Source organism: Phalangium opilio, unplaced genomic scaffold (assembly GCF_054372755.1).
Source record: "Phalangium opilio isolate 3A_F unplaced genomic scaffold, DU_Popi_V2 ptg000082l_1, whole genome shotgun sequence".
NCBI lineage: Eukaryota > Metazoa > Arthropoda > Arachnida > Opiliones > Phalangiidae > Phalangium > Phalangium opilio.
Window position 1 is genome coordinate 3,401,268 of NW_028324189.1, and position 20,065 is coordinate 3,421,332.

At 34.7% G+C, this 20,065-nt stretch overlaps 9 protein-coding genes across 9 annotated transcripts; all 9 read left to right on the top strand.

Moving 5' to 3' along the window:
- Positions 1-222: 222 nt before the first annotated feature.
- On the top strand, positions 223-2,864 carry LOC149650980 (uncharacterized). Its single transcript, XM_089847184.1, has 10 exons — positions 223-445; positions 517-575; positions 651-792; positions 855-1,019; positions 1,160-1,324; positions 1,743-2,021; positions 2,080-2,138; positions 2,208-2,349; positions 2,406-2,567; positions 2,636-2,864. The coding sequence occupies exons 1-10, from the start codon at positions 305-307 to the stop codon at positions 2,801-2,803; spliced, it is 1,482 nt and encodes a 493-aa protein (XP_089703310.1). The 5' UTR covers positions 223-304; the 3' UTR covers positions 2,804-2,864.
- Positions 2,865-2,981: 117 nt separating this feature from the next.
- On the top strand, positions 2,982-4,172 carry LOC149650981 (glutathione S-transferase 1-like). The gene is made up of 5 exons (XM_089847724.1): positions 2,982-3,307; positions 3,360-3,418; positions 3,496-3,637; positions 3,696-3,860; positions 3,925-4,172. The coding sequence occupies exons 1-5, from the start codon at positions 3,167-3,169 to the stop codon at positions 4,090-4,092; spliced, it is 675 nt and encodes a 224-aa protein (XP_089703850.1). The 5' UTR covers positions 2,982-3,166; the 3' UTR covers positions 4,093-4,172.
- Positions 4,173-4,291: 119 nt separating this feature from the next.
- On the top strand, positions 4,292-6,754 carry LOC149650982 (uncharacterized). Its single transcript, XM_089847185.1, has 10 exons — positions 4,292-4,515; positions 4,584-4,642; positions 4,698-4,839; positions 4,916-5,080; positions 5,136-5,291; positions 5,632-5,901; positions 5,963-6,021; positions 6,081-6,222; positions 6,298-6,462; positions 6,518-6,754. Exons 1-10 carry the CDS (start codon positions 4,375-4,377, stop codon positions 6,683-6,685), a joined length of 1,467 nt encoding a protein of 488 aa, XP_089703311.1. The 5' UTR covers positions 4,292-4,374; the 3' UTR covers positions 6,686-6,754.
- A 386-nt stretch (positions 6,755-7,140) lies between these two features.
- On the top strand, positions 7,141-8,129 carry LOC149650983 (glutathione S-transferase 1-like). Its single transcript, XM_089847723.1, has 5 exons — positions 7,141-7,294; positions 7,358-7,416; positions 7,476-7,617; positions 7,681-7,845; positions 7,902-8,129. The coding sequence occupies exons 1-5, from the start codon at positions 7,154-7,156 to the stop codon at positions 8,067-8,069; spliced, it is 675 nt and encodes a 224-aa protein (XP_089703849.1). The 5' UTR covers positions 7,141-7,153; the 3' UTR covers positions 8,070-8,129.
- Positions 8,130-8,184: 55 nt separating this feature from the next.
- On the top strand, positions 8,185-9,599 carry LOC149650984 (glutathione S-transferase 2-like). The gene is made up of 4 exons (XM_089847720.1): positions 8,185-8,818; positions 8,890-8,948; positions 9,005-9,146; positions 9,209-9,599. Exons 1-4 carry the CDS (start codon positions 8,678-8,680, stop codon positions 9,548-9,550), a joined length of 684 nt encoding a protein of 227 aa, XP_089703846.1. The 5' UTR covers positions 8,185-8,677; the 3' UTR covers positions 9,551-9,599.
- A 207-nt stretch (positions 9,600-9,806) lies between these two features.
- Positions 9,807-11,015, top strand: LOC149650985 (glutathione S-transferase 1-1-like). The gene is made up of 5 exons (XM_089847721.1): positions 9,807-9,982; positions 10,069-10,127; positions 10,188-10,329; positions 10,394-10,558; positions 10,780-11,015. Exons 1-5 carry the CDS (start codon positions 9,842-9,844, stop codon positions 10,948-10,950), a joined length of 678 nt encoding a protein of 225 aa, XP_089703847.1. The 5' UTR covers positions 9,807-9,841; the 3' UTR covers positions 10,951-11,015.
- A 356-nt stretch (positions 11,016-11,371) lies between these two features.
- Positions 11,372-12,817, top strand: LOC149650986 (glutathione S-transferase 1-like). Its single transcript, XM_089847716.1, has 5 exons — positions 11,372-11,779; positions 11,848-11,906; positions 12,142-12,283; positions 12,351-12,515; positions 12,593-12,817. Exons 1-5 carry the CDS (start codon positions 11,387-11,389, stop codon positions 12,767-12,769), a joined length of 936 nt encoding a protein of 311 aa, XP_089703842.1. The 5' UTR covers positions 11,372-11,386; the 3' UTR covers positions 12,770-12,817.
- A 138-nt stretch (positions 12,818-12,955) lies between these two features.
- On the top strand, positions 12,956-16,195 carry LOC149650987 (uncharacterized). Its single transcript, XM_089847186.1, has 11 exons — positions 12,956-13,358; positions 13,432-13,490; positions 13,548-13,689; positions 13,759-13,923; positions 14,002-14,176; positions 14,343-14,393; positions 14,588-14,844; positions 14,910-14,968; positions 15,026-15,167; positions 15,692-15,856; positions 15,920-16,195. The coding sequence occupies exons 1-11, from the start codon at positions 13,218-13,220 to the stop codon at positions 16,082-16,084; spliced, it is 1,521 nt and encodes a 506-aa protein (XP_089703312.1). The 5' UTR covers positions 12,956-13,217; the 3' UTR covers positions 16,085-16,195.
- A 607-nt stretch (positions 16,196-16,802) lies between these two features.
- LOC149650988 (uncharacterized) lies at positions 16,803-19,212 on the top strand. The gene is made up of 2 exons (XM_089847714.1): positions 16,803-16,962; positions 17,183-19,212. The coding sequence occupies exons 1-2, from the start codon at positions 16,960-16,962 to the stop codon at positions 18,914-18,916; spliced, it is 1,737 nt and encodes a 578-aa protein (XP_089703840.1). The 5' UTR covers positions 16,803-16,959; the 3' UTR covers positions 18,917-19,212.
- The last annotated feature ends 853 nt before the right edge of the window (positions 19,213-20,065 follow it).

Consider the following 20,065-nt stretch of genomic DNA (forward strand, 5'->3'; position numbering starts at 1 on the left):
ATTCACTAAATAACGACCCAATCTAGGAGCTCAGTTTCTTTGCAAATGTTTGAACACCTTGCGACTTGCAAAGCAAAATCGTATCGAGTAATATTCCCTTTAAACGTAGCCTGCATTTCTCCTCGCGGCTATGCTATGTCTCACTCTCAGTTGACGGGGGGCAAGATATTCAGTACTATGCAAATTTGAGCAGGAGATACTTTGCAAAGCCGGCCCGGTTCAAACCACGGGTTTCGTTTCACTTCCTAGCGAGTGGTATAACTGGATAGACATATTACATTATCGGCGTAAACATATTTTAAGTATGCCGATTGAATTGTACGAACACCCAGCTAGCCCTTATTGCCGCTCCATCAAACTTGTAGCCAGCATCCTCAAAGTACCACTAGAAACAATATTTGTAAATTTGTTGGAGAAGGAACAGCATAAACCAGAGTTTTTGGAAGTAAGTTTGAATGTATTTTGATTATTTTAAGATATTGTTTGCAATATTAATTAATTTATTTATTTATTAAGAAAAATCCATTTCATCTTGTACCGACCATAAATGACAATGGGTTCTATTTATCCGAGAGGTAATTAAGTTAAATTACATATCACTCGTTAATTTAATTTTTATTTCCAAGTTTGATAATTTTAATATCTTGCAGTCGGGCTATTGCTGGTTATTTAGTTGACAAATACGCCCCAGATAATGCCTTATACCCCAAAGATATTCAAAAGAGAGCCCAAATTGATCAAATGTTGTATTTTGACGGTGGAACTCTGGCACCAGCAATGTCAGGTTTGGTTGTAAGTTAGCGATCGAGTTACTGATTAGAATGTTAAATAAAACTAACAATTATTTATCATAGCGACCAATCGTCTACCTAAACATCATACCAGGACCCGAAGCTCACGACAAAGCCATGGATATCCTGAAGACGTTGGATCAGGTACTTGGCATGAAGAAATACGTAGCTGGTGACACGCTTTCGATTGCGGACATTGCAATTAGAGCTACTCTCAGCATTAACGAAGTAATTATATTTGATGCGATGTATGTAAATGTTGTAGACCCCATGCATATTCTTTGATGCACTTTCCAATCAGTTAATATCTGGCAGACTTATCAGAACACCCTTTATACTTACTAATTTATCTAATTATTTGTTTTTAGGTTTTAGGTAGTTTGGACCTTTCTGATTTAAAGAACATCACCGCTTGGGCCCAAACAGTCAAAAATGAGACCAATCCAGCTTACTCAGAAATTAACGACCCCGCTATTGAGCAATTTAGTGAAATTTTAAAAGTTAAAATTGCCCAGATTAAAGCCAAATCGAAATGAAATTTCAAATCTTGTAATTATCAAATAAAAATTATTTGAATTAAGTCCAACGTTGCAGTACTGTTTATTATTGTTTTAGCCGGTCTCTCAGTGTTGCGGAAACACATTCATACAGTTGTAAATAATATTATTACACCCTCCTCTCTCTAACACAAACAGATTAACTTGAGTGCAGTGTTGTCAGGCCTTCTATGAGCCAAGCTAGTTAAGTACTAATTCAAACCGAATTGCTAGCCTTTCTCTGTCAGTCTCTTGACAAAACTGGGGGGGGGGGGACCGCAAGCCCCCTTTTTGTTTAAACAATGTTATGGTAATGAAGGTTGTTGCGAGCTTTCATTATTCCCAACACGCAGTAGCTCCCAAACGTTCACAGGCAGACAGACGCATTTGTGTGTGGTTTAAGATAAAGTTATAGACAAAAACTTTGGAACCAGAATTTTCTTTAAAAATATATGATAAGATATGCTCAGACCGGTTTTTAACTAGCAAGTTGTTTACTTCCAAGCTGTTTCCAGAGGCGATTTTCATCCACGACAACATAGTTCTATTAAAAATGTCTGTAAAATTCTTTCAAATTCAACCTAGCCCCTATTGCAGGTCTGTTTCGCTAGTGGCAAAGCTGATAAATCTTTCTCTTGAAACTCAAGTTGTCAATTTGCTTGGTGGAGAACATTTGAAGCCCGATTATATAAAAGTACGTAAGTTTTTAATGATATTTCATATATCAGATTATTTAATTATTATTTATTTAGATAAATCCATTTAAAAAAGTCCCGGCGATTGAAGATGATGGTTTCTATTTATCAGAAAGGTCAAGATCACATAGTAATTTACCTTAATTGCAAAGATAAGTAACTCTAATTTATAATTAAAACCGCAGTCGGGCAATTATATGTTACCTTGTGGATAAATACGCACCAGATCACGCACTTTACCCCAAAGATCTTGCAGCGCGAGCTACCATCAACCAAATGCTGTTTTTCGACAGTGGCACCTTAGAACCTGCCATGATTGGCTTAACTGTATAATTTAGCGTTCAAATTCAATAAAGATATTGCTAAATAAGTATTCATTACAGCGTCCCCTACGATCCAATATCATACCAGGACCCGAAGCCCACGAGAAAGCTAAGAATGCTATCAAATCATTGGATACCATTCTGAGCAAACGGAAGTACGTGGCCAGTGATAACATGACCGTTGCTGATATCACTATCAGGGCAACTCTAACGCATAATGAAGTATGTGAAGTTACGTGAAATATTGCATATCGAATTAATTATATAATATAACTTGATGTTATGTACAGGTTTTTGGTAGTGTTGACTTGAACAACTTCAAGAATGTATTAGCTTGGTCACAAAAGATTCGTGAAGAAACGAGTCCTTATTATGAAGAAATCAATGATCAGCCTCAATCAGTGTGGAAAAATAATATGGACAGTTTGCTTGCTAAAGTTAAGAGTAGTGAAAAATGATGTTTGCAAAGTTGTATTACATATTCTGTTAATAAAAATTTGCCACTATTCCATTTTATAAGTATGCACTTTCTGATCAGATATATAGTATGATAACTTCAGTGTAGTGTTTTCAGACAAGTTATTCAAGAACTGTTTCAAACTGAACTCTTAGTATTTATCTCCTCTGTCCAATCTTGGTTCACCAATGCATGGTCTGACAACATTGGCGAACAGCAAGACCCCCTTTATTGAATACGAATTAATTTTTGGTGCTAACTCGCTCGCCTCAAGGTTGCAGAAGCTCAAGGTTATAAAGTGTTTTTCTTACGAGACGGTTTTCTTTTAACGTGCCATAATCGTATAGAACTTTCTTTAGAGAAAATGTCTGTTACATTCTATCAATTTTTTCAAAGTCCGTACTGCAGATCCGTCGCGCTAGTAGCTAGGCTTATTAATGTTACTCTTAAAAGTAAAACAATTGACTTGGATTCAAAAGAACAGTTAAAACCTGAATATTTACAAGTAAATTACGATTAAAATGGTATTGTCTAATTTATAATGAAGTATTATTTAGAAAAACCCCTTTCATCAAGTTCCAACCATTGAAGATAATGGATTCTATTTATCAGAAAGGTATTGCTTGTTGCGTTTAAAGACTGGAATAAAATATAAATAACTGTTTAGATAATAATTTATTTATTCCACTTTAGTCGAGCCATCGCGTGTTACCTTGTGGACAAGTACGCGCCTGACCACTCTCTTTACCCAAAAGACGTGACCACCCGAGCTGCAATTAACCAGATGTTGTTCTTCGATTGTAGTACCATGGAACCGGCAATGATTGGTTTAACGGTAAGTAAAATTTAGTATTTAATTAATTAATTATCTAATTAAATACTTCATCTTAAAGCGTCCACTGCGTTCGAAACTAATCATACCCGGACGGGAAGCTGATGAAAAGGCCAGGGACGCGATTAAAATTTTGGATACCATCCTTGGAAAACGAAGATACGTTGCTAGGGATAATTTGACAATCGCTGATATTACAATACGGGCAACGCTTACTCATAATGAAGTACATTAATATTTTAATATAATTATATTAAAATATTAAACTTGATTATGGTTTTCATTTTTAGCTCTTTGGTAATGTTGATTTGAACGACTTCAAAAATGTCTTGGCATGGACCCAAAAGATAAGAGAAGAAACCAGTCCTCATTATGCCGAAATTAATGACAATGCGGTGGAAAATTGGAGAGAGTTCATGCAGAATGTCCTTGCCAAAGCAAAGAGCTCGAAGAAATGATTTTTTATAATTAAAACAAAACCGTTTCAAATCTATTTAGAAATTCAATAAATTTTTTTGATATAAATCTATAAATTTTAATCGTTTGACTCGCACCCACGTGACACACCCCCAAGATGATGACGAGGCAGATTTGTTTATCGCAAAGAGGAGGTTCGAGGTTCAAGTTTCAAAGGCAAAATAGCTATATTAATTGTCAATTGATAAATAAAGTCTCAGTCTTATCTGGCCTCTCAACAAACACCATCGTATCTTTGAAAGCTCCTGCTTCAAAATAGAAAAATGTCGGTTGAATTTTACCAACATCCCTTTAGCCCATTTTGCAGATCGGTGTCGTTAGTGGCTAGCTTGATTGGAGTTAAATTGGACACGGTTATTGTGAATTTATTCGAAAAGGAGCAATTAAAACCAGAATACTTGGAGGTGATTAAATTCATTCTTTATGTTGTTTAATTCATTTGAAATTTCAAATTTATTTCAAACGCTTTCAGAAAAATCCATTCCATCAAGTTCCAACTATAAACGATAATGGTTTTTACCTGTCCGAAAGGTAATATTATTTTAATTAAATAGTAATTTACTGGAAATAATTAATTTAACAACAGTCGAGCCATCCTCACATATCTCGTGGACAAATACGCTGCAGATCATTCCCTGTATCCCAAAGACCTCCAAACAAGGGCGGTCATAAACCAAATGTTGTATTTCGACAGTGGTACCTTGGCTCCAGCTTTGCAAGGACTAATCGTAATTTGTTCTTATAAATTCTACACATCTTGAGCCTATATTCTTTCTGACCTAACGAATCTAAACATTTTTTCAGCGCCCAGTCTTCTACCAAAACAAACATGCAGAACCCGAAGCTGTTGACAAAGCAACGGAGGTTCTCAAAACGTTGGACTTGGTTTTGAGCAAGAGGAAATACGTAGCGGGAGATTCTTTGAGCATCGCTGACATTGCAATTAGAGTCACTCTGACTATGAATGAGGTATTTTATATACTATTCATGTAATTTGGGTATTTTAATGTCATATTTCCTTCAGCTTCTTGGTAGAGTGGATCTGTCGGAATTTAAGAACGTTACTGCATGGGCTAAGAAAGTTAGGGACGAGACCAGCCCAGCTTATGGGGAAGTTAACGATGAACCCGTAGGGAAGTTCAAAGAAATTCTGAAGCAGAAAGTGGCCCAAATTGAGGCTTAATCCAAATAAGCTTTGTTCTTTTTTTTGTTAATTGTAATTTGGTAATTCACGTATTATAAAATCTAAAATAAAAATAAAATCTTTTCGTAAGAAATTGGTTGATTGATTAAATATTTTTACTTAATATCGCAGTGAAAAACACTAATGAGTAAACGTTTTCTCTAAACCGCACTTACTTTATAAAAAATAAATTTACATTTTTAATTATAACAATATCGCAATAAATCTACCCAAGAGTTGAAAAATATTTTTTTTAAATTTACCGCTATTAATTTATCTCTTCTATACTTTTCATCTTACACTTGGGACGCAACATAAAGATAAGTGCTAAAAAGAGGATCGAGGTTCAAATATGACGGCCGATAAATATATAACTATAATGAATGATTTAATAAATGCTCAGTTCTATCTGGTTTCTCAATACGATCGCTTCTTAGCAAAAAAAAAAAAAAAAAAAATAGACAAAATGTCTATTGAATTTTACCAACATCCCTTTAGCCCATTTTGCAGGTCATTGTCGTTAGCAGCTAGCTTGATTGGAGTTAATTTGGACACGGTTATTGTGAATTTGTTCGAGAAGGAGCAATTAAAACCAGAATACTTGGAGGTGATTAAATTCATTCTTTATATTGTTTAATTCCTTTGAAATTTGTGACAAACACTTTTAGAAAAATCCATTTCATCAAGTTCCGACCATTAACGACAATGGTTTCTACTTGTCCGAAAGGTAATATTATTTTAATTAAATAGTAATTTACTGAAAATAATTAATTAAATTAACAACAGTCGAGCCATCATCACATATCTCGTGGACAAATATGCGCCAGACCATTCGTTGTATCCTAAGGACCTTCAAACAAGAGCTGTCATAAACCAAATGTTGTATTTTGACAGTGGAACCTTGGCTCCAGCTTTCCTAGGACTAATAGTAATTTATTCTTAAAAATTCTACACATTTCGAGCCTATATTCTTTCTGAACCAACTAATCTAAAAATGTTTCAGCAACCAATCATTTTTCAAAACAAAATTGTAGGACCCGAAGCTGTTGACAAAGCAATGGATGCTCTTAAAACATTGGACTTGGTTTTGAGCAAGAGACAGTACGTAGCCGGAGAGTCTTTGAGCATCGCTGACATTACAATTAGAGCCACTCTTACTATAAATGAGGTATTTCGTAATTATTCTTGTATTTGTGGGGATTTTAATGACGTGTTTCTTTCAGGTTCTTGGTAGAGTGGATCTGTCGGAACTTAAAAACGTGACTGCGTGGACTAAGAAAGTTAGGGACGACACCAGTCCAGCTTATGGGGAAGTTAACGATGAAGCCGTAGCACAATTCAAGGATTTGATGATGAAGAAAGTGGCCCAAATTGAGGCTGAATCGAAATAAACTTTGTTCGTTATTGGTAATTGTAATTTGGTATAAAATCTCAAATAAAATAAAATATTTTCGTAAGAAGTTGGTTGATTTATGATAAAGTATTTTTACTTAATTTCGCTGTGAAAAACATTAATGAGTAGACGTTTTCTCTAAATTTTAAACACAATGGAATAAATAGAATTCACCCATGAATTTATAAAAAAATTAATTTATATTTTTAATTATAACAATATTGCAATAAATCTACTCAATAACTCAAGAAACGTTTTTAAATTTACCGCTACTAAATTATCTTTTCCACTTTTCATAGAACACTTTTGTTACGCAACATAAAGATAACGTGCTAAAAATATTTATCAGAAAAGAGGAGGTTGAAATATCAAGGCCGATAAATGTATAGCTATGTAACATTGATTGAATAAATGCTCAGTTTTATCTGGCCTCTCTACACGATCGCTTCTTAGTAAAAAAGAAAAAATGCCGGTTGAATTTTATCAACTTCCCTTCAGCCCATACTGCAGATCGGTGTCTTTGGTAGCTAGCTTGATTGGAGTTAAATTGGACACGGTTATAGTGAATTTGCTTGAAAAAGAGCAATTAAAACCAGAATACTTGCAGGTAACTAATTTCATATTCTCTGGATTGTTTAATTACTTTGAAATACATGACCAACGCTTTCAGAAAAATCCATTTCATCAAGTTCCAACAATAAACGACAATGGTTTCTACTTGTCCGAAAGGTAATGTTATTTTAATTAAATAATAATTTACTGAAAATTCTTAATTAAATTAACAACAGTCGAGCCATCATCACATATCTCGTGGACAAATATGCGCCAGACCATTCGCTGTATCCTAAGGACATTCAAACAAGGGCGGCCATAAACCAAATGTTGTATTACGACAGTGGTACCTTGGCTCCAGCTTTGCAAGGACTAACGGTAAATTATTCTAATAAATTCTGTACCTCTCTTGATGTACCAGCTAATAAAAACATTTTTCAGCGACCAATCGTTTACCATAACAAAATTGCAGGACCCGAAGCTGTTGACAAAGCAATGGAGGTTCTCAAAACGCTGGACTTGGTTTTGAGCAAGAGGAAATACGTAGCCGGAGATTCTTTGAGCATCGCTGATGTTACAATTAGAGTCACTCTTACAATGAATGAGGTATTTTATTTACTATTCATGTAATTAAGGGGATTTGAATGTGATGATTCCTTCAGGTTCTTGGTAGACTGGATCTGTCGGAATTTAAGAACGTTACGGCATGGGCTAAGAAAGTTAGGGATGAGACCAGTCCAGCTTATGGAGAGGTTAACGACGAACCCGTAACGAAATTCAAAGAAATTCTGAAGCAGAAAGTGGCCCAAATTGAGGCTGAATCCAAATAAGTTTTATTAACTGTATTCCGATGATTAAAATATCGCAAATAAAAGAATTTTCAATACAAATTTGTTGCTTAGTAAAACACGAATGAATAAATTGTTTCTAAAGTACTTTGCATGGGCTCTTTCAATGAATCTAAACACGCAGTTAATTATGGAGCCTTTAGAGTTCTTACATATTCCCTTTCCAAATTCCAATACAATCTTAAATTTAATATTATTTAAAAATATCACAGTCAAATTACTAAAGTACTTGGGATTTTTCCTATGAAGTCTAAGCGCATATGGAGACTGCATGCTAAGACGAATAAAATTGATATTTTTACTTATAAAAAAATCGTTTAAAATCTTCTTAGACACCAATGAATGTTTTTGAAATTTACAATTTCAAATTTATACTTTTCGATTTCCATTGTTTTACTTGGATAGTCTAATTTTGTGACACAACCTCAAGATGACGCGCAAAAATTATTTAAATTGGTTATCTCAAAAAGAGACGGTTGAAGTGAAGTATCAAGGTTACTTAACTATGTAACTTTTCATTTGTCAAATAAAGGCTCAGTTTTATCTGGCTTCTCAACAAAGATAGATTATATTAAATATAGTAAGGCAAAATGTCGGTTGAATTTTACCAACATCCCTTAAGCCCATTCTGCAGACCAATCTCGCTAATTGCTAAACTAATTGGAGTCAAATTGGATCCCATTACCGTGAATTTGTTGCAACAAGAACACCTCAAACCAGAATATTTGGAGGTAAATAAATTCATTGTAAAACTAAAGTTTCTTTCGTTTGAATTATATATACATCATCACAAACTCTCCAGAAAAACCCATTTCATCAAGTTCCAACTGTAAACGACAATGGTTTCTACTTGTCCGAAAGGTAATATAAATTTAATTAAAGTAATCACTTTAAAGTCATTATTTTAACAATAACAGTCGAGCAATTGCCGGTTATCTCGTGGACAAATACGCACCAGATCACGCCCTGTATCCTCAAGATGTTCAGTCAAGAGCGACCATAGATCAAATGTTATATTTTGACAGCGGGACCTTGGCTCCGGCTTTGCAAGGCCTAACAGTAATTAAACTATATAAAATTAATTAACGCGAGAAAATTCTAATTAACTAAAATACTTTTAGCGCCCAATTTTCTACAAAAGCCAATTACCAGGACCCGAAGTTACTGACAAAGCAAAGGATGTCCTTAAAACGTTGGATTTAATTTTGAGCAAGAGGAGATACGTAGCGGGAGATACTTTGAGCATCGCTGATATTGCAATTAGAGCCACTTTTACCTTGAATGAGATACTAAATGGTCATGGTATATTGGACTTGTCAGAACTTAAGCACCTTACTGAATGGTCTCAGAACGTTATCGAAGAGACTAGCCCGGCTTATGGTGAAATTAATGATGAAGCTATGACAACCTTCAAAGATATAGTGACGAAACAATTGGAAAATATTAAATCACAATCGAAATGATTTTTTTCTTTTTTTTCAAAAATGTTCCTTGTATAAATATAAATAAAAATATTAGGGATTGAAATGGTTATTGAGTATCTATTATTTCAGTATCATTTACCTAATTCTATTGTTTTTTTGTATCCTCGATTTTTTTCGACGAAATTTCACCAATTATTTTGAAAATTAATATATTTCCACACGCAACTTCAACATATATATAAATACAGGAGAACTATAGAGAACTTCATAAACTCAGTTTCTACATTCACAAGTACACAGACAGTTAAACGTCTTTAGTAAATAGTGAAAATGCCCGTTGAATTTTATGAGTACGAACTGAGTCCTTTCTGCCGATCCGTTAAGTTAATTTCGAAGCTGATAAACGTGCCTTTGGAATCCATTCAAATTAATTTGAAGAAAGAAGAGCAAAAGACGCCCGAGTATTTAGAGGTAAGCTATAAGAAAATCATTTTTGTGCATACCTATAGGGCATAGTTGTAATACATTTTTACTGATTATGGTTTACTTGTTTACAGAAAAATCCATTTCATAAAGTTCCAACTATAAATGATAATGGTTTCTATTTAGCCGAAAGGTTAGTTGAAGTAATTTGGCATTTAAACTGAAATTAAATATCAATTTAATCTCTGTACAGTCGGGCGATCGGGACGTATTTAATAGACAAATATGCTCCTGACCACTCATTATACCCAAAAGATCTTAATAAACGAGCTGCTATCAACCAAATGATGTACTTTGATTGTGGTACCTTAAGCCCAGCTCATACTGGGTTATCAGTAAGTGATGATCTGTACAATCTTAAGTGATATTAAAGTTAATATTACATTTTAATATTTCCAGGACCCATTTTATTATGAAAATAAATTAGCCCCACCCGAAGCCATCGAAAAAGCAAGGGATGCTTATAAAACTTTGGATTTGATACTGAGCAAAAGGAAGTATGTTGCTGGAGATAGTCTAACCATCGCTGATATCGTCATCAGGGCTACTCTGTCCATGAATGAGGTAAATTTAAAGCTGTCTAACCGTTCTCCATTTTTAGCCACCCACTATGCTAAGATCGTCGTTTGTCTCACGTTCTGTGCTATGTAATTACAAATGTTAATTTGGAAGTAGTAAGACTGTATAGCCCTTGTTCTTTAATTTATCCAAGAAGCGATAAAACGATAAAACCTCTAATACTTGTTTAAAAAGGTATATAATTATATTTTCAATTTCTTTCGCAGTACATTGTTTTTATGGACGTTTCCGAATTCAAAAACATCGCATCCTGGAAGCAGAAAGTTAAGGATGAAACGAGCCCAGCTTATATTGAAGTTAACGATATGGTAACCGAGAAAAAGAAGGCATTTATAGACGCTGTTAATTCAAATTTACAAAAATTAAAAGGAAAGTGAGATGATTAAGTTATATATCTGTAGTCGTATAAATAGAAATAAATGCTTGTTTGTGTTTATCAAAATTATTTTCCTAATTAATATTATAATTCTCCATTCGATAAAAACATCATTAAAATCATTCCACTTGGCCCTTATTTCCAAATTGATCTCATAAATCATTTCCTTTTATGGTGAATCATAATTTATTATTTTGTTTATTTTAGAGTCTTTTATCTTATAGCATTGTTTGTCTCTCCTCATAATACTTTGCCAAAAACATCCATTAAAAACCGGTCTTTCATAGGTAATTTTGGGGACAACCCAAGGTGCGCCAATCTATATTATAATGTGGAATTTTTCCATGAAAATCCTCCCCCACTTTTTGCTATCAGCCATTTTCCCCCTTGAATATGATAATACTGGTTTTACATTAAAGTCAATATCAATTTCCACTATGGCGGCTCCCATAAGAGAGATTAAGAGAAAGGTTTATAAGGGAAAACTTTTCTGTCGATTCATTCTTCATTGCAAAGAGTTGCGCAACAGAAAAGTCATTATCTGCACGCCCATATACCATTGTACGCGTATAAAAGATACGGTTGAGTCTCTCCTGTACTTCACATCACAGTCAGACAGAGGCGGATTTGAACAGCGTCGAGAAGGTCGCAAAATTTCTACTCCGTTTATTTCGGTTTATTATTCAAAAATGTCTATTGAATTTTACGAATACGAAGGCAGTCCTTTTTGTAGATCGGTGAAATTAATCTCTAAGCTTATCAATGTTCCTTTGGAATCAATAAAAGTTGATTTATTAAAAGGAGAACATTTGAAACCCGAATATTTAGAAGTAAATTACAACCAGCAATAAATTAAAAAATTAATAAAAGTAATTAACGAAAGTTAATTACGTTTCAGAAAAATCCATTTCACCAAGTTCCAACTCTAAATGACAATGGTTTCTATTTGGGTGAAAGGTAATATATATACCAATACACTGACGGGAGACCACCATGTTAGGTTATTTCTATGGCGCCAAGAGGCAACGCCAGATGGAGCCACAAGCTCACTGCACGCGGAGGGAGACTAGCCAACTCGCACTGCCTCTAGCGGTGTTTCTTGGCGCCAAAGAAATAACCCAAGAAGTCAGCCCCTCCCCCATGGTGTTTAATTATCTTCAGGAATTAATGGAATTCTCTATTTAAAATACAGTCGAGCAATTGCGACGTATTTAGTGGATAAATACGCCCCCGATCACGCCTTATACCCCAAGGATCTTCAAAAACGAGCCACTATCAATCAAATGTTGTATTTCGACAGTGGTACCCTAACCCCAGCCCATACCACACTTTCGGTGAATTGTTTTTACCGTAATTTCAAAATCACTTCACTCAAACTTACGCTGAAATAAATATTTACAGCATTCAGTTTTTCATAATTCAAAATTGGCACCAACTGAAGCGTACGATAAAGCCAAGGATGCTTATAAAACTTTGGATTCGCTTTTAAGCAACAGGAAGTACGTGGCAGGTGATACCCTTACCATCGCTGATATCGCTATTAGAGCTACCCTCTCTGTGAATGAGGTATGCTATTTTATTTTCGAGTTACATCTTTTTGTTTGGGTTCGTGAGATGATATTTAAAATATTTTTTATTTCAAGGTTATGCATTTCTTCGATACTTCGGAATACAAAAATATCGAAGCCTGGAAACAGAAGGTCAAGGACGAAACCAGCCCGGCTTATATCGATTGTAACGATAAAGTCTACGAGAAAAATAAAGAATTTATCGACGGAATGAACGCTAAGTTGCAAAAACTAAAAGAAACTCAATCTTAATTTTCCTTTGTAATGAAAAATAAAATTCACATTGATTTATAAAAAAAACGTTTTGTGTCCAATTACTATCTATACGTGATAAACTAAAATTTTTGATAGCGTTTCTGATAAGACTCGCAACACTAAACCACTCAAACCATGACTCTAAAACAATGGCAAAAATTCATAATCGTCCGAAGAACATCCCCCCTTATCAGTAACACCCTGTATGTTATCAAAGATATCGTTTCGAAATACGCCTCAGTTGGATTAGTTTGAGGTATAGTTAAGGGCTTAACCAATTAATTGCACAAATTAAGCAAGATAATTATTATCTATACCTATAAATTAAATAGCTATAGGCCTTTAAAGATACAGTACAGTTCTGAATTATTTATTGGGGCGGTTTTCTTCAGTATAAGTCACTAAAGTATAGACAGACCTAGATACAATTTGCAAAAAAGTCAAAATGCCCATTGAATTATACGAATACGAGGGTAGTCCCTTTTGCAGATCAGTTAAGGTATTAGCTAAGCTCATAAATGTTAATTTGGAATTAGTACCTATTAATTTGAAGCAAGGTGAACACAAAAAACCTGAATATTTAGAGGTAAGCGATAAAAACATAGTATTATTTTTAGAGAGAAGTATTTAAATTTGTGGGAAAATATGTATTTGATCAGAAAAATCCATTTCATCAAGTTCCAACTCTAAATGACAATGGTTTCTACTTGGCCGAAAGGTAAATTGACAAAATTTTAATTTAAACTTGAAAATTAACTCCTTTTTCAACCTACAGTCGTGCAATCGCGACGTATTTAGTGGATAAATACGCCCCAGGTAATTCATTATATCCCAAAGACATTGAAAAACGAGCTGTTATCGACCAAATGCTGTACTTCGATAGTGGTACCTTAACTCCAGCTCATACCGCTTTAACGGTAACGTAAAGTTTTTAATCGCTCAAATGAACACTCTTTTGTAAACAAAAACAAACATACATTCTTCAGATTCCAGTTATTATTCACAACAAATTAGCACCGAAAGAAGCCTACGAAAAAGCTAAAGATATTTACAAAACTTTGGATTTGTTATTAAGCAAAAGGAAATACGTAGCTGGAGATAGTCTAACCATAGCTGATATAACCATAAGGGCTACTCTGTCCATGAATGAGGTAAAGGTTTTGTTTTTTGTTGAACATTTTGGTTTAATTTTGTCGTTCCGAACGAAATTCAGGTTATTTCTATTACAGGTTATGAACTTTCTGGATGTTACCGAATTTAAAAATGTTGCCCAATGGAAGCAGAAAGTGAAGGATGAGACTAGTCCAGCTTATATCGAAGTTAATGATAATGTTTACGAAAAAAATAAGGAACTTCTTGATGGACTAAATGCAAAGTTGGAGAATTTAAAGCAAAGTCAATTATCTTGAATTATTTCTTGTTGAAAAATAAAAACTTATTTGCATATAAAAATATTCCCAGTTTTTAAATATTTGTCACGTTACGTTAAAACCTTTGGGAGTAACGTTTATTAATAAAACAGGAAATTAGAAATACATTTTTTTTAATTCTGAGTCTGATTGTGTAATAGTTTTATTTCAATATCAAAACTCTGAATTGCTAAAACATTCTAATTTAAAAAGTAAGGACGTATGACTGCTAAATATTTACAAATAAGATATTTTTTTAAAACAATTGTTGTTCTGTAAAACTACCCCTGATAAGATCAATAAGAAAAAAATGAATTCTTTCTCAATAAATACTTCAAAAAAAAAAGACCAATATTTTATCCCAAACTCCGCCTTACTGACTGTAGACTATGAAAAACTTCATAAGAAAAAAATATGCGAATCCGGTTTGAAAAAATTGAAAAGTCAAAGATTTCGAAGAAGCAAAGTTTCACTGATTCGTATCATTCTACTGTTTCACTGTACAAGTACTTGTACCGCAGGATGGCCATTGAATTTTACGAATACCCATTTAGCCCATACTGCAGGTCGGTGAAACTAATCGCTAGCATTATTAAAGTTCCATTGGAATCAAAAATAGTCAATTTGGTTGAGCAGGAGCAATTAAAACCAGAATATGTTAAGGTATTTTTGATTTGAATTTAAATATAATTTCATTCAAATACGAATTAATTATATTAAACGTTTAGATTAACCATTTTCATCAAGTTCCGACCATAAATGATAATGGATTCTACTTAGCTGAGAGGTAAATATCAATTTTAAAATTATTTTCAAGGGTTAAATGTCATTTTCCTCGATACAGTCGCGCAATCGCCAGCTACTTGATTGACAAATATTCTCCCAATCACCAATTATATCCTGTGGACATGTATAAGAGAGCCGCTATAAATCAGATGTTGCATTTTGACAGTGGAAGTTTGGCACCTGCAGTAGCAGGACTAATTGTAAGCAAGCATAAGTTCATTAGATATGTTCCATAAGTTTGTCACTGGTTACAAACTGGAGCTTGTCATGAAGTGAGTGAGGTAGGTCATAGATTCGAGGTAAAGCGACGCCTGGTGACTGGGGCGCTGTCAAAGGCTTAGTATGCAGACTAAATATGACCTAGATGGAAGTCCTGCAAAATTAACCACGGAGTGTAGGACTTCAATTCTCGCTTCCGTCGTTCTCGAACTAACTCGAGCTGTAAGTCTCTAGATAGCATTACGGAGTATAGGTAGTGTCATACTTATGGAACATATCTTATAAACTTACGAAGCAAGGCATAAAAAAACGCAGAAAGTGTATCAGTGTAACTAATTAATCATACATCATTTTCGTTGAAGAGAGGAGAATAACGGCCTGAATAGTCTGCCACGAGTCCCAAATCATACTGTGCACTTCCTGTTGTTTCTATTTGCCTTTGATTGTACTCCCCTAACCTTTGTCCTTTCGAAAGAGAATTTATCAATTATAATACTGATTTTAGCGCCCAATCGTATTCGACAATACCTTGCCAACTCTGGACGCATTTGAAAAAGCTAGAGAGTTACTTAAAACTTTGGATTCAATTTTGAAAAGTAAAAAATACGTAGCTGGTAATGAAATGAGCATAGCTGATATCACAATTAGAGCGACATTAAGCATGAATGAGGTATATTTAACATTTATCTGATGCCTATTATATTTTGCAATTTAATAATTAAAATGATTACAGGTAATAAACTCTTTGGATATATCTCAATTGAAAAACTTAACAGCTTGGGCCAAGAAAATCCGAGATGAAACCAGCCCGGCTTATAAAGAAATTAATGACATGGCTATGGAGAAATTTCGGGAATATATGTTATTTAAATTATCTCTAATATCAACCGTTTCTTAATCATTAATCAAACAATTTCTGAATGTTTTTCTAAATTTTTTCTTCCGGAAAATAATCACAGCTATGTCTTGTAATAAAAGAAATAAAATTCAATTATTCGAAACTTTATAATGTGAACTTAAAATTAAATAAATTGAAAATTAAATAGGCCGATTCATTTTATGATATTACTTGATGTCTCTGAAATTTTTCTATACCAAGTTACCAACCACGTGTTACGACGAAACGTTAATTGGCTCACGCATTAAGATTTAATAATTTAATTTAAACGTTTGCATTATCAAAATATATCACACCTCAATTTTGTAAAAACGTATTTTTAAAGAAAACATTTGGTAAAAATACTTTTGCTTAGTAACTATTCTCCCACTAAACCTCTATGGGACAATAACAAGTACCTCCACTCTGTCAAGAAGGTCTTAACACGAAAATACTTTTAAAAAGGACCGAAAGTCCGATAAGAATGGTGCGATAAAGGTCAAATTTTAGCAAATAAAGGGTCACAGCGTAGAATCTTTTCAAGGCTTCTGAAAAGTGTTCTATTTTTAGTAACACCATTTTTTTGGGGAACAGGCGTCGAGATGGCCCACTGCCCTTACACGCTACAAAATATATCGAGATTGCTTTTTCAAAATCTCGAATCTGCTTCTCCGGGATGATGGGGGTAACGTGGGGTCTCCTAAAAGGGTCACTGCGTTTGGGTTTTGATTCAAAGAAAGCGCTTTATCCCAACAAACATACGGAGAACATTCCTTTGAAAGGAGAAGAAAAAAAAGTAGCAGATGTGCCTTCTGTTGAAAATATTTCAGGGCCTGGTGTATATTCGCGATTCACTCATGGTACAGTTAAGACCATTTTAAGAACACTCCGTCAACATGGTAAGACTTCTAAAATACTCTCTTATTCCCTCGATAATTGTGGGCCTCCTTATTAGACCCAACTAATTACTAATTCAAAATTCAGCTTAGCCTTATGAAAATACTTCAATAGTGGCGCCTCATTCTATAAATTTAAAAATAAATTAACGCAGCCCCCCTTTACTATTAACAATAATTGAAATTTTAATTGTTTTTGTTATTATTTTTTTCTTTCGTTTAGAAATCTCAACTTTATTTGGCGATTTTATGTTCGATTTTAATGAACTGTGCTCAATCAAGCTCGTCTTTGGATGTGGATGATTTGAAAGCATCTGAAACTGTTGAGATACCAGTTTTGCCTCATTTTCCATTCGGTGCAAGTTTTAATTTGAATAAACCCTTATCCATTCCCATTCAACATATATCGGAGAGGCCGGATCAAAAGATGGACACTGAATCTGTATCATCAGATACTTCAACAGCCGCGGTGCAACAAGATACGAATGTTGCGGAATCCGTTCAAGATAAACCTGTAGTTGCCGAACCGTTGCTGCCGAAAGAACCAAGTCAAACTAATCAGGAAGTTTCCGAAAACAAAGAACCGGTTGCGGATGAAAAGCAATCTCAGGATGATAATAAGCCACTAGTAAATCTGAAAGAACCAGTTGTAGAAGTCGAACCACCGAAAGAGACCATTGCAGAACCTGAGCAATCCAAAGAACCTGTTACGGAATCGGTACAATTGCAAGATCCTGTTACAGAACGCTTTCTACCAAATGAGCATATTCGACATCCAATACGACCTCAACCACTCGTTCCAAATACAGCATTGAACTGGTTCGGTACAACTTTCCCAGTTCCTGTTCCATTTTACCCGAACAGAGTAAACACTGTTCCAGAAAAACAGATAAACAAGGATTTTGTATTCGACGAAGAAAGGGAACAACCTCAAATGCACTTGAGCATTTCTGGGGATGGACAACCTTTTGAAATAATCTCAACTGCGATGGAGCCAGTTAACGATGAACAACATGGATCTCTACTTGGTTCAGATACAGCTGAGGTACTTAGCGAAGAAATTCAGAAAAGTAACGACACGCATACAGCGGAAAGTAACCTGACACCAACTGAAGGAACGCAATCCCAAACGACGCAAAAACAAGAGAATAGAGACCAACCAACCGAAGTTAGCACCACCGATAACCATGGTAAATTTGAAACAACCCCAAATCGAGAAGAAAGTCAACAAACAACCACCGAAGCTAGCACCGAAAACCAAGGTGGATTCGAACCCATTACCCCAAATCGGGAACAAGATGAACAAAAAACCGAAGTTAGTACAGATAACCATGGCCAATTTGAAACTACAACCCCAACTTACGACAATAAAGAAATAAGAGAACCATGCGACCACCAAAACAACAGGCCTCCTTTCGTGAGACCATACGTTGTACCAGATTTCGCGTACGCCAACTACCCATTCCCCTTCAATGGTCCCATGGTAGATGATTTCGTACCCAGCCCTTGGTTCCCACATTACCCCTACCGCGATCAATTACCAATAGTAATGGAGTCACCGCCCCAACCTCAAGTTCCATACATGGAACCCGGACCCGTTACTGGCTTCTATGAAGTTGCAAGACCAGATGTATCAACAAATCTGAATTCAGTCCCATCCCGAGCAGAAAAGGCTAGAACGAAGGCACACTGGTTAAACGTACCCAAACGTGGGTCTCCTCTACCAAGGTCACCCTCTGGAATTTATAGACAAACCGTAGTCGATGCTAACGGTTACGCTAGACCACATCCGACCACCCACCAAGGGAATCATCAAGCTCACCATCGAAGATATCAACAACACGCACCGACGAACATACGAGCGGTTTACTCTAATTTTTGGCCTTCATTCATTAACCCTAATCTAAGGCAACGTGTTAATGTCTATGTTAGGAACTATCATCGTTTGAATATATAAAAAAAATTCTTCACAATTACTCATTAAATTTTTTTAAGAAACTTCAGCATTGATTGCAAGTTAATCGGGGTAAGTTAAATTAAATTGCACTTTTCGATATCCCGAGTTGTTATTTAAATTTTGAAGACCCTTAAGCCTTATCTGATAAAATTGTTCGTTTTAACATATTTTTTTCTCGAGGAGATATTAAGTTTCGTTTTAAACAAAGGGCTCCGATTATCACTGACTTTAAATATATATTTTTTGTACCATTCATTTTGTTCAATAAAATCATATCACTGATAATTTGCCTGAAATTTTTATATCTCTTATTTTAACCCCTCTTAAGTTTGAGATTAAACAATTACCTTGGGATAATTTACATTGAATAAAAGTCTAAATTGATATAAGTCTGTTGGTGTTAAAAATTCAAAATGGTTCATAAAAATTTCCAAATAAAATCAGTCAAGTATGGAATTAATAATGCAAACAGGCCTAAATACAATTAATGTTAAGTATTGCGTTGATAATGATGTTTATCGGTGTTTACGGAAGCCTTAATACTACCTTTACAATATAACAATTGCTCCCGTACGCTACAGACCATGATTTTCTGATTTTTCTAACGAGAAAAGTCACTGACCTATGACTTCAACCTTAATTAATAAATAAATATACTTAGCCCTAATTTTGTAGCGTTCTGTTTCGAAATATAGTATAATGCAATAATATGAAATTATTCCAGCGAAAACTAACAGTCCATAAAAAAAGTAAATAATTCCAATAATACTTCATATCGTCATAGAATGACTAAATCAAAATTAAAAGCTCAATTGACTCAGCTGCGACCACAATGAAGTCACCAAAGGTTTGGTAACAGTTTTTTGTTGCAAGAAATTGTAGGTTATGTATGTGTTAAATGAAAGAATCGCTGTCTAGATGAAGCCAAGCCTTTATACTCTATAAGTTACGGGTAAGGTAACAAGTAAATCGCGCCAGACTTTACATCAGACAAAAGAGAAGGACACTCCCCCCGGACATGGTCATGGTAGGACGGTGGTCATACGTGTACTCAAAACGTAGCAAAAACCTTCGTAAATTTTCCACTAGTACGCAAGAATTAATGTAGTTACTAGAACTTTCCAAGGGATGAGATGGTGAATTGCAATC

Excerpts from the sequence above, each read along its gene's own strand:
- LOC149650980 (XM_089847184.1), top strand. The coding sequence starts at position 305 with ATGCCGATTGAATTGTACGAACACCCAGCTAGCCCTTATTGCCGCTCC. Across the intron at positions 446-516 it reads ATAAACCAGAGTTTTTGGAA|AAAAATCCATTTCATCTTGT; the intron begins GTAAGTTTGAAT and ends TTATTTATTAAG. Across the intron at positions 2,568-2,635 it reads CAACTCTAACGCATAATGAA|GTTTTTGGTAGTGTTGACTT; the intron begins GTATGTGAAGTT and ends TGTTATGTACAG.
- LOC149650981 (XM_089847724.1), top strand. The coding sequence starts at position 3,167 with ATGTCTGTTACATTCTATCAATTTTTTCAAAGTCCGTACTGCAGATCC. Across the intron at positions 3,638-3,695 it reads CGGCAATGATTGGTTTAACG|CGTCCACTGCGTTCGAAACT; the intron begins GTAAGTAAAATT and ends TTCATCTTAAAG. Across the intron at positions 3,861-3,924 it reads CAACGCTTACTCATAATGAA|CTCTTTGGTAATGTTGATTT; the intron begins GTACATTAATAT and ends TTTCATTTTTAG.
- LOC149650982 (XM_089847185.1), top strand. The coding sequence starts at position 4,375 with ATGTCGGTTGAATTTTACCAACATCCCTTTAGCCCATTTTGCAGATCG. Across the intron at positions 5,292-5,631 it reads AAGTGGCCCAAATTGAGGCT|GATCGAGGTTCAAATATGAC; the intron begins TAATCCAAATAA and ends TGCTAAAAAGAG. Across the intron at positions 6,223-6,297 it reads CAGCTTTCCTAGGACTAATA|CAACCAATCATTTTTCAAAA; the intron begins GTAATTTATTCT and ends AAAATGTTTCAG.
- LOC149650983 (XM_089847723.1), top strand. The coding sequence starts at position 7,154 with ATGCCGGTTGAATTTTATCAACTTCCCTTCAGCCCATACTGCAGATCG. Across the intron at positions 7,295-7,357 it reads TAAAACCAGAATACTTGCAG|AAAAATCCATTTCATCAAGT; the intron begins GTAACTAATTTC and ends CAACGCTTTCAG. Across the intron at positions 7,618-7,680 it reads CAGCTTTGCAAGGACTAACG|CGACCAATCGTTTACCATAA; the intron begins GTAAATTATTCT and ends AACATTTTTCAG.
- LOC149650984 (XM_089847720.1), top strand. The coding sequence starts at position 8,678 with ATGTCGGTTGAATTTTACCAACATCCCTTAAGCCCATTCTGCAGACCA. Across the intron at positions 8,949-9,004 it reads GGTTTCTACTTGTCCGAAAG|TCGAGCAATTGCCGGTTATC; the intron begins GTAATATAAATT and ends TAACAATAACAG. Across the intron at positions 9,147-9,208 it reads CGGCTTTGCAAGGCCTAACA|CGCCCAATTTTCTACAAAAG; the intron begins GTAATTAAACTA and ends AAATACTTTTAG.
- LOC149650985 (XM_089847721.1), top strand. The coding sequence starts at position 9,842 with ATGCCCGTTGAATTTTATGAGTACGAACTGAGTCCTTTCTGCCGATCC. Across the intron at positions 9,983-10,068 it reads AGACGCCCGAGTATTTAGAG|AAAAATCCATTTCATAAAGT; the intron begins GTAAGCTATAAG and ends ACTTGTTTACAG. Across the intron at positions 10,559-10,779 it reads CTACTCTGTCCATGAATGAG|TACATTGTTTTTATGGACGT; the intron begins GTAAATTTAAAG and ends TTTCTTTCGCAG.
- LOC149650986 (XM_089847716.1), top strand. The coding sequence starts at position 11,387 with ATGGCGGCTCCCATAAGAGAGATTAAGAGAAAGGTTTATAAGGGAAAA. Across the intron at positions 11,780-11,847 it reads TGAAACCCGAATATTTAGAA|AAAAATCCATTTCACCAAGT; the intron begins GTAAATTACAAC and ends ATTACGTTTCAG. Across the intron at positions 11,907-12,141 it reads GGTTTCTATTTGGGTGAAAG|TCGAGCAATTGCGACGTATT; the intron begins GTAATATATATA and ends TTTAAAATACAG.
- LOC149650987 (XM_089847186.1), top strand. The coding sequence starts at position 13,218 with ATGCCCATTGAATTATACGAATACGAGGGTAGTCCCTTTTGCAGATCA. Across the intron at positions 14,845-14,909 it reads TAAAACCAGAATATGTTAAG|ATTAACCATTTTCATCAAGT; the intron begins GTATTTTTGATT and ends TTAAACGTTTAG. Across the intron at positions 15,168-15,691 it reads CTGCAGTAGCAGGACTAATT|CGCCCAATCGTATTCGACAA; the intron begins GTAAGCAAGCAT and ends TACTGATTTTAG.